Source organism: Bacillus rossius, chromosome 7 (assembly GCF_032445375.1).
Source record: "Bacillus rossius redtenbacheri isolate Brsri chromosome 7, Brsri_v3, whole genome shotgun sequence".
Taxonomy (NCBI): Eukaryota; Metazoa; Arthropoda; class Insecta; order Phasmatodea; family Bacillidae; genus Bacillus; species Bacillus rossius.
In genome coordinates, this window is record NC_086335.1 from 2035123 (window position 1) to 2049953 (window position 14831).

General features: G+C 36.9%; 1 protein-coding gene across 7 annotated transcripts in view; it reads left to right on the top strand.

Moving 5' to 3' along the window:
• LOC134533636 (protein transport protein Sec31A) overlaps window positions 1–14831 on the top strand; it is a 306350-nt gene that overhangs the window by 262934 nt on the left and 28585 nt on the right. For all 7 annotated transcript variants that reach the window (XM_063371142.1, XM_063371141.1, XM_063371136.1 and 4 more), the window contains one exon: window positions 12657–12749. In XM_063371142.1, the coding sequence (XP_063227212.1) occupies window positions 12657–12749 (93 nt within the window). The remainder of the gene's footprint in view (window positions 1–12656; window positions 12750–14831) is intronic.

Here is a 14831-nt window from a genome sequence, read left to right on the forward strand (position 1 = left end):
TCGAACGCTGCACAAGTAGGTTGCGTTCGGTGGCTTCTCGCCAAATTATGTAAAAATTGCGAAGAGAAAATTTAACGTCGGTAGCTAGAGCCATGCCGTTTAATAATCATTTGTTTTGAAAATTTTTGGATATATTAAATTAGAAATTGTGGCTACCGACGTTGGCGTTTGGCTCGGGGCGAAGTTCATTTTCGCTGGGTGCGGCCACGTTTGCGGCCGCACTGACTTCGTGTACTTACAGTAAAATGTTACTGAAGGACGTTATTTTTCGCTAATTCTCATCGCGCAAGCTGCGTGCGTTTTTCGACAGGCGAATGTACGAGTGGAACGAGTGAACGAAACATTGAAAAGTGTTTGGATTCGTCTGTGCATTCTATTTGAAAAAATAAAAACAACAAAATTACAATCGGCGTTGAACATCTTTTTATTTTTGTATATAACGAATCGTTATATTGTATTAAATTTCTCTTGTTTATTTACTGTACTGACTGACTAGTTGTGCAAAGGTAATTTGTTTTATTTGAAAAATATCACAAATAACTGATTTAAATATTTAGTCCGAATTTGAATGCTGGTTTCGTCAGTGACTCTGATGTCAAGTGTATGTGTTCAACAAATTGTTTAATTTTGTCGTTTAGTTTATCATAACTAAGTTTTTTTTGCATGAATTGGGAATTCAGTCCAATAGTAGTTTGATTTGAGCTTAGTGTTTACTTACCAGTTGTCTATTGTGCCCAGGATTAACAAATATTACTGTTTCCTTTTGAGTGGTGATAGTAACCTGATCTTTTGAAAAATTGTTGATACTATTTCTTGAGACTTTGAATTAAACTGATTTAAGATAGTGGAAACCGTGTGAGGTGCTATTTCAATGGAATAGTAAGCGACGTGAGTCAACTTCAGTAGTTAGAGCATTTATTTAGTTTTAAAGAATGTAAGTTCTACAACGAGTAGCTAAAGCAACGATGTTCTTACTTTAAATTACATAGAGAGAATCAGAGACCTAAAAATAGAGATATGCAACAAATTACAAAACAAATTTATTGAGGCATTGCAATGCATGCCGGGCATTTGCTAGAATTAAATAATGATTTCAAAATATAACGACTAAATTGCAGCGAATTTAACGACTATCATGCTCTCTAACACACACTCAGGAGGCTCTAGACACGACTCATTCAGTGAATCAAACACACATTTTAACCACACGTAATGTGGCAGACACACCAACAAACACTTATACAGGCTGAAAGTCTTCCAAAGGTCTTAATCATCATGAAACCACGCGAGATGTAACCATGCACCTAAACGACACTGTTGGCATGCAACACACCATTTCCAAAATGTTTCCACCAACATGTGGATAAGTTAAACTAAGTTTTGAGTTAAATTTTACATATTGTGTTGGTAACCAATGGGAATATTTTTATAAATGCAATAATCACATGAAAACATTTATTTAGTTAACTATAGTAATTACTAGAAAAAAAACAAGATGTTGCAGGTAGGACATGTTTTGAACACCTTTACAATGACATCAGTGTAATAAGTCGGAAAATGTTAAAAGACATTTGTCAGATTTTTATTTTATCTTTGGTATGTTTTATACTAAATATATAATATTAAACAATGAGAGAATTTTCTGATAAGATACAGTTTATTATTTATTGTTAAAAACACTCAATTCGTTTATAGATAACCAACTTTATATAATTAATGTAACAAATTATGTACGGGAGTTATAGTTCTGGAAGACGTACGAGTGAAGCCTACATTTTATTTATTTTATGGTTTAAGGAGGTAAAACAGTTTTGGAAGTATTCATTAGTCATTCATGTCTTCTATGGAATTTATCAATTTTGATATTTCAAATTTAGCGCTGTTATCTTCTTCTTTTCCTTACTAGTTTGTTTTATGAAAGTTTTAACGGCGATGGTTGTCAAAATAATTTAGCTGTTGTTTTAGAATGTTTGAAGGATTCGAGACTTTTTAGTAAAGATCTCTGAAGGGAATAGACATGTATTTGGGTCGAACCATTATTTTCACCCGTAATACTATAATTGATCCGGGACAACCGCGGAGTTCGTTCTTTAGCTGACATCGACGAGTGGATAGAAACTTCTGCACTTTTAGTGACGGAATTAGGGAAATTTCCGAACTTCTGGAAAACCATACAACCGCGTCGGTCGTTTCGTTTGTTGGGGATTATGCACGAGAAAGACATTTAAAGTCTTCAGAAGAGCTCCAGAGGAAACCACCAGGCGTGCCTAGTGTTGACGATGCCGACCCCGAACATCCGGAGGACGAGTCTTGGCCCTGACGACATTACGCTGTCTACAGATGGGACTGCAGTTTCTTCAGTGAACAGACTGTTGGTGAGGTCCATCCGTTTCTGATTTTATCACTTTCCAGCGCCAGAAGGACGTCCAGTCGCGGAAGAAAGAGACAACGAATTCGCCGTAGCTTTGAACCCTCTTTTCAGTTCGAATCCAGTGTCTACCCAAATCCAGGAATAACCCAGTAATCCTAGTTTATCACTCATGTTTTCCGAGATACTAGTTTAGTCAGTAAACTGTTGACGTGATTTAAACAATACTAAACACACAAAACAGAGGTGTAAATACTATTAATTAGGAAAGGCTTTACTCTTGCGTACTAAAGGAAGTTATGACTCTCACAGTAATATTAAATTATAATGCAAATATAAAAGAATAATTTCAACTATATGGTTGATTACTGTGAGAAGTAAACGAGATTAAATACTAACTGTACGAAGGAATCCTTTTCGTTTGTCTGATTCACAAGTCAGTAGTTTCAAGGCGCCCTTTAACACATAAATTTATATACCGACTAAGTTTCGCTATATATATAGCACTGGCAGTCAATGGCAGTGAAGTATTCTTTAAGGTAATATGGATACTAATATATCAAGCCATTGAAGAAAGAATTAGTTACCAAATGAAAATCATATGCTAATGATAATTTATTAATTTGTATTACGAATTCCCATACTGCCAGCTTATCTGTGGACTCACCTGATTTGTCTAGCCAGGAGTAGAGTCATCTTAGTATGACTAACAAAATTTGAAGCAGGTGAGCAACCATAGTGTCATGTGTGGGGCAAAGTTTTCACGAGTAGGACACCCAATTAAATATTTAAAATATTTAGTGTTCCCAAACAGTGAAATAAATAAACAATTTGCCCTGCTAATAATGAGATAGGTTATTTTAAATCATAAAAAAAATTGCAGTTCTATCAGAATAAACAATTCCACACCATAATGAACACGAATAGAGAAAGACACAAGTAGATCAGTATGAAAGAAGCATTAACGTGGCACATAATGAAGCCCATTCCCTTGCGGACACGAACCCAGTCCCTCCAGAACATAAAGATAGTCTAGAAAGCAACATTAAAGGTATGGGATAACATGATTGCAATCTAACCTGTGCTCACACCAGACAAAATTACACCATTACAAAATATGCGTAAAAAATAAATCATTCCCAATATATGTTAATTAAAACTATGCTGTGTATTTTAAAGGTATCTTGAACAATTAAAAAAATATGACACATAAATTTGTGTTAAAATTGGTTACCTATTTAGAACATAATGCAGACTGATACAGCAGTACATGGCACCGAACAAGGTTACCGTTTCTGACAACGTTTAGACAAGTAATGCACAATAGCACCGTAAAATAAAACTGAAATATCTTGATGAGAGCTGTGATACTGAAAAAAACACACAAACTATGTATCTACACTCCCAACACTCTGCACTGTTATGTCATTAGATGAGGTGGAATCCACGTGAAACCAGATACTTAGCTATTGTCACTGCTGGGAATTAACATTTAAATAAGACATAAGCCAGAGAGAGCACCCCAAAGCAATTATACAACAGACATAACATTACTGAAAGTGGAGCCAAACCCTCAGTAATTTCTTTTAAGTTCTGCAACAAACCTAAGAAACACAAAAATTATCCGAAGGTGAACTATAGACCAGAGATGGCTTATATTTTGTGAACAGTGTTGTAAGTCATACTTTTACAAATTTATGATATAACCAAAAATATTGAAATGATTTTTCTTTCCCCACAAGGATTATTCACTATTTTGAAAATGATCAAAATAACATTAATAATATTGCTGTCCTGTAGAGAAAAAAAAGTATTATTTTTTTAGAACCAGCTATTGTTTCCTTTTGTTTTGTTTTTTTATTGTTATTATTATTTATATAAGTACATATTAATAAAACTAAGATCATATAGTGTCAAAAATTAACATTGACACTACAATTCTTTTTTTTAAATTTAAATGTCATATATAAAAAAAAATATTTAGATTTTCTTATTTAGCTCATTTATAAAATGAAAATAGGATTATTCACTATTTTGCTAAATGATAAAAGTAACAATAATATTGCTGGCCTGTAAAAAAAAATGCATTATATTATTTCTTTAGAACCAGCAATTGATTTATTATTATTATTTATATACATACATATTAATAAAACTAAGATCATATGGTGTCAAAAATTAACATTGACACTTTAGTTCTTTTTTTTAAATTTAAATGTAATTTAAAAAAAATTTCTTATTTAACTCATTTATAAAATAAAACTTAAATATGAGATTTCATCCTGCATTAGTTATAAAGCACATCTAGAAGACAGTGGGCTTCTGAATATTATATGTGAATGATGTAAGGAAAATAATGATAAAGTGATAAAATTAAAAATAATCTGAGAGACCAAAAATTGTCTCCAACTCGCGAGTGACCTGCATATCGCAGGCTGAATACCACTTATTGAAACCATAGACACACATTCACAAAGAGCAGGCTTCGTATCCTACACAGACTACTATGATACTCTGATGGCTCTACTGCAACCATTAAACTTCTAAGGAAAGTAAACGTTGATAGATAGTAACATTTTCGATTTGTAATTTCCATCCTGTGGTGTGGAGCTCTTAATAACTTTGCTATCAACTTGAAATTAATAGATAGCCGTCTAACAAGAGCATGGACATAGAGTACTTATAGCCACAAAGCAAGGTCAATAGATACCAGGTCATCTCATCCCGCTATTTTTCTGTTATTGGTCAATCGCGTCTGACGTACATGCTAGACCACATTGCCGCGGGAATTCAAATTAATCACGTGTCTAAATGACACTTTCTTAAATTTTCCTATTCATATAGACTGATGTAATTTATGTGCAGGTTAAATGTATCATGTGTTTCCACGAGTAATATATTTAATCTTTGTTATGTTGTCAGTTATTTAATCGTAAATTAGGTTCAAATGTGTGTTTTAAAATCTAAACTGGTGTGTGATGCGTGCTGTTCTTGCAATATTCACAACATTGTGTTATTTAATGCTAATTTGTTTATGTTTGTTACCATTGCTAAGTAATTATATTCAATATTACATTTAGCTTCCTTGCTATATGTTTTAAGTGTCAACACGTTATGTTCATTTACAGTAGTAAACAAAGCCAATCTTTGTAAGTGTATTAAGAATATCATACAATACAACAAGTTTTATGGTAATGACTATCCTCCAAAAATATTCTAAGAATATTTAATGGCCTTTTAACTACCAAATTTCATATTTGTTTGCAGTAATATTATTTTGTCTAATCCATTGCATTCTAACCTGTGGATCTTCCACATGTGATCCCTCTGCCCTTTACCTATCTCTCAGCTTTCCAAAATCCCCTCCCTTTAATTACATTAAACAATTTCACCATTCTTTCTTTCTCCTCCTTTACAGTGTGACCCACACAAGCTCCATCATCATCACTCATGGTCTATGCATCTTCCTTCTTCCGTCATCGTTTCTCCTCCACATATTTGTCACTTATCTCGCTACATTGAATTGTACCATTCTAACTCTTAAATGTCCCTCGCCAGGTACGGGTCCCAAATTCCTGTGGCGTATTCCATATCTGGTATTACCAGCATGAAATATGCCTTTTCATTGACTTTTATTTCTCTCCTTTATTGTCATAGCAGTTAACCCCAGACCCCTACTCCCTTCTTCACCATCCGCTGCATCTTTTTTTTTTTTTTTCCAGTCTAGGTCTCTCTGTAGTTAATCCCAGATACTTGTAATCATTTATTGCTTACAGAATCTCCTGCGATATATTCCAGTAACATACTTGCTTCTCTATGTTTCTATTTATTGTGAATCTAACCATCTATTCCTTGACCAACACTCTAATTTAATCTTATAGATGTGCCACTCCTCCCAAGGTTTTGTATATCACAGTCACCTACGAACAATATTAATCTACTCATCATGCTTTCCCAGACATCTTTCATTATGAACAGCAAGGGCCCCATGGCACTCCCCTGTGGTACGTACTCCATGTCACCACTCCCTCTTCCTACCATTAATTTCATATTAAGTGAGCTAGAAATTTTGCATGGAAAAGTTTTCTTACAGACCTGTCATTCATAATTATTAATTGAAGTAAAAAAATTAAACTGCACTCTAAAGCTGTCTGGCCTACTATTAACCATGTCCCTTTCCATCAGCTGTAATTCTTAAGAATGGTAACTCCTGAGTAACATGGTAAATGATCACTATGTGAAAGGTTTGCTAGGTTAACTAGGATCTGTAATTATGAAAAATGGTAGCTCTAAGTGAAAGATTTATTAGTGTACAATAATAACACAATTATTTTTTTAAAGTAATTAATTCTTTAAAAGATATGTATTTCCCTGCTTAAAATCTTTCATTTTAATCCTTACTCAACTTATTTACCAAAAACTAATCGTCTCCAAAATTACCACATATAGGCCTACTATTAAATTTTGATATAAAATCTCAAATTAAAATTCCAAAACAAACTCCCAGATCATTTACCATAACAAAAATATTTTGGTATTTTGGCATTCTTGGCAGGTACATGTTTCCAAGCTGGTATTCCTAAATATGCTCCTTTCCCACTACGGCCATTTGCCAGTGCAGGCAGTGAGGCATACTCAGTTTCTGATTTACCTGAACACTTCTTCTGGAAGAAAACGTGCCTAAAACACTGAAACACCTTATTCCTACCTTGTGATACTTTCCGAGTGGTCCGCAAATATGTAGCTTAAAACACAAATATCACAGACCATTGTTCAAAGTCTTTATTACATGATACATTGCTGGGTAATTTTATTTCATCTCTTAACATTGGAACGTAAAATTGTACTAAGCCGGTAATGAGAAACAGTATCACATAAACATCATTTGCAGTTTAGACACACATAATTTTTTTTTTTGAACAAGAGTAACTAGAATAAAAAAAAATTTAATTTGTCAGAAAATTAAACTACTGGTAGAAGATGGAGCATGGGAATAGTTTTTTTTATTTTGTAATCAGATGTTCACAGTAGTAATCTTATTTTGAACTGTTAGTTACAAAAAATTTCACCACAAAATGCCAAAATTCTGCTGTAAGAGGCAGAAAAAGAGGCAGGTTTTTTAAATGTGTAGACAGTGACATTCCTCTAGTTTCAAAGGTTAAATGTGCAAAACTTTATTAGTGTAGAATAAAATTGTAGATTTGTATAAAATAAAAACCAGCATGCAAACAAACATATACACTTAATTTGATTCAATATAAATGTTTATTTACATGTTCGTAATTAATCTCTTTGATTGTGTTTGTAAGATTAATTTTTTGTTACAAGTAAAATATATATAAATGTTGTAAGACCACCTAGTGAAAAATGACCAAGCTAATAGTAATTAGAACAATTAGGTGAACAAATAATCATCAATAATATAATCCTCTATAACTCTAGAGTGTTAAAATGTAGTAAAAAATTATGTACCTACTTAAAATAATTCTTAAGTGACAGGATTTAAACCTAGAAACTTGTAACCCATAACCAAATACAAACCACTGAGCCCAATAAACATAATAATTTACTGTGAAAAATATTTCATTGTAAGTGTTAATATCCTAGGAGTGTAACATCTTTTAAAACTTGCAATATTTATTTTTGTGACTATTAAATTTTTTATTAAATGTACTCCAGTGATTATATTGATGATTTGCATTTCGAAGTCACCATAAATATGTCAGATATTCATTATTTTTCATGAACATAACACATTTCTCCATATCTTAAATTGTTTTCATTTTATTAGATGCAGTCTGTGTATATACTCTCATCATAATTCATTATACCAGAAAATGAAGTTCATTGGGTGTGGTTCACATCAAACATGCTTTCGTTCAATGAACGATGAGCAATATCAGGAGCCTTATCCAATAACATTTAGTCCTGTCAAACAGTTTTAGAAGTTCTATCTTGCGAAGTCATAAGTTTTTGTTAAACAATTCTGTAGCAAACACACATTCTGAAATTATCCATGACTGCAAATTACATGTAAATTATTTCATATGAAATACAAAAGATTACTATCACTCCAAACACACCCCAAAATGTTTTTAGCTAAATCTAAATTAAATGACACTTCCTTCAAAAAATCGATAAGCCTACTATTTAAGTTATAATTTTTTTCATTTTCTTGCACACTTTGTTGCTGCTTCTTCGAACACGTTTTTTACTTAGCTGTCGATTGAGATGATTCAATCTTATATAAGTCCTTATTCTTACAAATGAAGCAACCAATTTCTTCTCAACAGCAGGATACCTCAATGATAATTCTTCTGTAAGAACAACGCGTCCCAGCCATTTTTACATTACTAAACCACAGCATGAAAACAAAATCAAAACAAGCACGCAATTTCAGTTTTGTTTACTTTGAAGGTCTAGCGAATACGTCATATCACGGAAACACCCGAACGACCCATACTCGTTTCTCTTCTGTTGAGACAACCTGGTATCTAATTACCTTGGCCACAAAGCAAGAAATGTGTTATTAAAAAAATGGGGTAAGTTTCACTAAAAATGGGGGTCCACATATTTTGGAGTGACCACTTGTTACTGATTTCTTGTAGGTATTTATGTGTCGTGCCCACCCTTAAAGCCCTGAATTTATACATACAAATGTATGTTAAAATTAAAATTATCATAAGGACTACTGAGTTTTGATACAAATTGGAAATGATTCTTGAACATTTACTATGCATGATTTTACTAATCTAGGAAATCAATATCTCTGTATCGGTTTCATACTAAAATATGAAATATGCATTTGTTGCTATCCTATATATATATATATATATATATATATATATATATATATATATATATATATATATATATATATATCAAACTAATTAATTCAAGCATTACAATATTGAAGCATACTTATGTTTTGCATCTTTATTTTCCATGTCTATTTCACTGAATACTTACTCAAACTGATTACACTATCCATAACATACTTTTCTGCTAACGTTAAACATAAATAAATAATCTGTATTCTTAATGTGTAGCAAATATTTACAAATTTCACCATTCACATTTTCATATAAATTGAGTTGACAAGATGACAATGTGAAAAGTGTCTCTACATTCAAACCAACCTGTCGTTCGTAGTCACATGCGTTTTAATAATCCACCATAGACAATATACGTATACAACTTTACCTTAGTAACATACAATATTACACAAAGAGAACACATCAGAAACATATTTTCTACAAAGACGAACTGCAGCAAGCTCCTTTTAGATTTTTGTATTTTTAGTTTTTGATCCTGTTATTTTCGCACAATTTTATGCTTAAGTTTGGTATTTATTTTTAATTTTAGTAAAGTAAATTTATAAGATTTTTACTGACATTTTTGTAGGCTTTGCTTCAGTGTGTGTATTTTAAATATTTGTTGGCTACCGAATTATAATTATTAATTTGTCTTTTAGTGTTTAGTTAGGTTTTCAGACTTTGGTAGTGCTATGTTTGTCCACGCCTAAGTGGAACACCGGCGGTTGGCCTGTTCAGTTCAGCGTGCACGTTTAGCAGCCACGAGTGGAAATGTCGCTGGAAACTGTTGGTGTCGGAGCACGCTGGCAAACACCTTACGTTTACGTGGTCAAAATTATGAGTTCATGAGTATTTTGTTTTGCAACATGAGTAAAGAGTGTTTGCGTCACTGTGAGCTGCCAGGCTCATGTGTTGGGAGCACACCTTGCACGGGGTGCGATCGTCGCTAGACTGATAACAAGTGTCGCAACAGACGATTGACTGCCTGCCCGAGTTTCCGCAGGGATGTGCTGTTTTTGCGGACTCGTGAAAATGGTCACGTGGCTATTTAATGCCTCTCGACAGTCCACGAAGTTAGTAAGCAAGATATTTCCACATAAGTTAAGGGACCTTTTCCTTTAAAATGTCATTTGTGACTGCAGCAGCTTTATTTGAGAAATATAACTGCGTAAAACAAACAAGTAATGACATGATTGTGCTGAAAACTTCCTCGATTGTGATTGTAGCAGTCGCTCAGAACTGAGACTGTGGTTTAGGTGAGATAGGTTTTAGTGTATATTTTCTTGCCCAGGCTTAAGAATTTTTACGAGAATATTAATTAATTAATTTTTTATTTATATGTAAATGCAGTAGCCAACCTTGCTCAATGTGCTGTATAAAATATTTTTGTAATTTTATATGGATCAAAGTATTAATTTTTTGTATAAGGTTGTTTTGAATAATAGTAGTTTTTTAATTATTTTGTAATCTGGTTGGTCAATGTGTATCGTAATCAGTTTTACTATAGACATTGTTTTTTTTTTTTTTTATAAATTTAAATCGCTCACGATTCATTATACAAAATGTTACAAAAAGATTTCATTTTTTGTTGTTGGTTTTGCCCCAGGTTAAGGTTGAAGCCAACAAATCAAAATAAATTTCACTATTTCTGTAAGTGTGGTAGGTAACTTTACAGCACTCTTTAGTCTTTAAATGTGGTGTGATCTCAATTCAAACTTTGGTTTTTGAATTTGATGCTGCAGACTACACTACATGTTCCTTATTCATTTCTTTACATCCCAACCGACTCGCTTGCCTGGTGGCTAACAATTCTGCCTGCCGATTTACGGACCTTAAATTGGTACCGTTAAAAGTAACACCAATGCTCCTAAAGGATGAACCACCTACAATGTCAGTTCAGACGCTTCACGCCATGTGATCCGGGGAGGTTGGAGGGATATGACATCTCAAGCAGTCGAGTATGCCGTACCTTCAACGTGCTTTCGTATCAAATATTAAAGTAATTTTTTGGTTGTATTTTAAACATGAAGAATATAGAAAAATGCTATATACAGTACTCATTAAAAAACTCTGTTATATATAGCTCTCAAAATATCTGGTCTAGACAGAATATTGGATAACATTGCAAACATTGTATAGCACTTTGTTCCTAGATCGTGTATTTAGCCAGCCTGCGGGCTATTTGAAGCCTCTCAGATGTAAAGCCCAACTCAGTCAAAAACAAATAAATTGAAGGAAAAAATCTGTATCCAGTTTTCGTAATTTAATTTACAAGTTTCAAGTACTGGTACTGTGTGGACATGCCCAAATATGTTCATATGCTTATTCTTTTGTGAGGCTTATTTTTGTTTCTGCACCCACCCAACCATGAGACCAACAAACAATTAGAAAAATCATTAATTATATGTAATTAGTCATGCTTGTAAATCAGTTGTTAAAATTTCATATATTAGCCATAGCAATATTGCTTTGAAATTATTTTGAAAAACAGTCATAAAAGATTAAAACTCTACTATAGAAATTCTTTTTCTATAAAAAAAACTTAATTAGATTAGATAAATAAACTAATCAGTTGATCTCCTGTGGGTGTGCTCTTAAATGATCTACTATTTGTCCCTGGGTAATTAGAAACACCACAGCATGACAATCTAGGCCAAAATAGAACTTGGCTTAGAAACAACAAAATCTCACCAACTTAGCACTAGCTCATTTAATATGTAAATTTGTTTTTGTTGCAATTTTTTTTTCACTTATTTAATAATTTTTTAACATGAAATTTCAAAAATGTTTAGTGTTGTTCATGGTTACATTTTTTTCTATTACTGAAATTTTTTGGTCTATATTCCTTCCCTTGTAAAGATGGTTTACATGTTGTGATGTGTTTAACACAGTGTCTGCACCTCACTAGTTTTGACTCTTCTTGCAAATTTCGAAACTTGGTGAGGTCAGGTTCAGTGTACATACGTGTTCTAGTAAAACAAAAGCAGTTATTTTGCTTGTGCTCTAGCATTCCTTTAAAAACTGTTTTCATCTGATTCGGGTGGTGAACCAGCAACATTTATATATTCAGTAATAATAATGTTTACTAATGTTTATTTATGTCATACAATTACCAATTTCTTTATGCACCATAAAAAAATACTTAGCCAAGATGTTAACACATTTTGAAGATTACTAGAAGTATTAATTTTTAGGGCTTTTTCAATCTACATCTACCCAGTTCCATTAATTTTTCTTTCTTGTGTCCTACTCACTCACAGTTTGTTATTCTCTTCATAAATCAATAATCACCCTTTTATCTCCATCGTATTTCACTCTTTATCAACTCCCGATCCAACGTCACACAATCCTCATTCCCCTTTCTATGTTTCGCAACTCATGTTTACCATCTCTTACGCTTGAGCACATCCCTTATCCCTCCTGCTGTTGGCCTGTGTAGTTGTGTGGTCACTGACCGTGTGTGCCTGTTGCAGCCCAGGGTCGAGTACGCCCCGCAGACGCCCATCACTCACCCGCTGTACGGCACGGTGCCTGCGGAGCAACCAGGCAGCTTCGCACCTCCCAGCGTGAGTTGCCCTCTTCTCCAGTGGCTGCTGCCCACGTCACGCTCTGGAGCAGCTAGTTGCCCGCTTAGCGTGCAAGTAGTGGCTTCTGCCCACGTCACGCTCTGAAACAGCTAGTTGCCCACTGGGCGAGCAAGTGGTTGCTGCTGTCCACGTCACGCTGGGCGAGCAAGTAGTTGCTGCTGTCCACGTCACGCTGGGCGAGCAAGTAGTTGCTGCTGTCCACGTCACGCTCTGAAGCAGCTAGTTGCCCGCTGGGTGAGCATGTAGTTGCTGCTGTCCACGTCACGCTCTGGAGCAACTAGTTGCCCACTGGGCGAGCATGTAGTTGTGCTGTCCACGTCACGCTCTGGAGCAGCTAGTTGCCCGCTGGGCGAGCAAGTAGTTGCTGCTGTCCACGTCACTCTCTGCAGCAGCTAGTTGCCCGCTGGGCGTGCATGTAGTTGCTGCTGTCCACATCACGCTCTGGAGCAGCTAGTTGCCCGCTGGGCGAGCAAGTAGTTGCTGCTGTCAACGTCACGCTCTGCAGCAGCTAGTTGCCCGCTGGGCGAGCAAGTAGTTGCTGCTGTCAACGTCACTCTCTGCAGCAGCTAGTTGCCCGCTGGGCGAGCATGTAGTTGCTGCTGTCCACGTCACGCTCTGGAGCAGCTAGTTGCCCGCTGGGCGAGCAAGTAGTTGCTGCTGTCAACGTCACGCTCTGCAGCAGCTAGTTGCCCGCTGGGCGAGCAAGTAGTTGCTGCTGTCCACGTCACGCTCTGAAGCAGCTAGTTGCCCGCTGGGTGAGCATGTAGTTGCTGCTGTCCACGTCACGCTCTGGAGCAACTAGTTGCCCACTGGGCGAGCATGTAGTTGTGCTGTCCACGTCACGCTCTGGAGCAGCTAGTTGCCCGCTGGGCGAGCAAGTAGTTGCTGCTGTCCACGTCACTCTCTGCAGTAGCTAGTTGCCCGCTGGGCGTGCATGTAGTTGCTGCTGTCCACATCACGCTCTGGAGCAGCTAGTTGCCCGCTGGGCGAGCATGTAGTTGCTGCTGTCCACGTCACGCTCTGGAGCAGCTAGTTGCCCGCTGGGCGAGCAAGTAGTTGCTGCTGTCAACGTCACGCTCTGCAGCAGCTAGTTGCCCGCTGGGCGAGCAAGTAGTTGCTGCTGTCCACGTCACGCTCTGAAGCAGCTAGTTGCCCGCTGGGTGAGCATGTAGTTGCTGCTGTCCACGTCACGCTCTGGAGCAACTAGTTGCCCACTGGGCGAGCATGTAGTTGTGCTGTCCACGTCACGCTCTGGAGCAGCTAGTTGCCCGCTGGGCGAGCAAGTAGTTGCTGCAGTCCACATCACTGTCTGGAGCAGCTAGTTGCCCGCTGGGCGAGCAAGTAGTTGCTGCTGTCAACGTCACTATCTGCAGCAGCTAGTTGCCCGCTGGGCGAGCAAGTAGTTGCTGCTGTCAACGTCACTCTCTGCAGCAGCTAGTTGCCCGCTGGGCGAGCATGTAGTTGCTGCTGTCAACGTCATCTCTGCAACAGCTAGTTGCCCGCTGGGCGAGCATGTAGTTGCTGCTGTCCACGTCACGCTCTGGAGCAACAAGTTGCCCACTGGGCGAGCATGTAGTTGCTGCTGTCCACGTCACGCTCTGGAGCAGCTAGTTGCCCACTGGGCGAGCAAGTAGTTGCTGCTGTCCACGTCACGCTCTGGAGCAGCTAGTTGCCCGCTGGGCGAGCAAGTAGTTGCTGCTGTCAACGTCACTCTCTGCAGCAGCTAGTTGCCTGCTGGGCGAGCAAGTAGTTGCTGCTGTCAACGTCACTCTCTGCAGCAGCTAGTTGCCCGCTGGGCGAGCATGTAGTTGCTGCTGTCCACGTCACGCTCTGGAGCAACAAGTTGCCCACTGGGCGAGCATGTAGTTGCTGCTGTCCACGTCACGCTCTGGAGCAGCTAGTTGCCCTCTGGGCGAGCAAGTAGTTGCTGCTGTCCACGTCACGCTCTGGAGCAGCTAGTTGCCCGCTGGGCGAGCAAGTAGTTGCTGCTGTCAACGTCACTCTCTGCAGCAGCTAGTTGCCTGCTGGGCGAGCAAGTAGTTGCTGCTGTCAACGTCACTC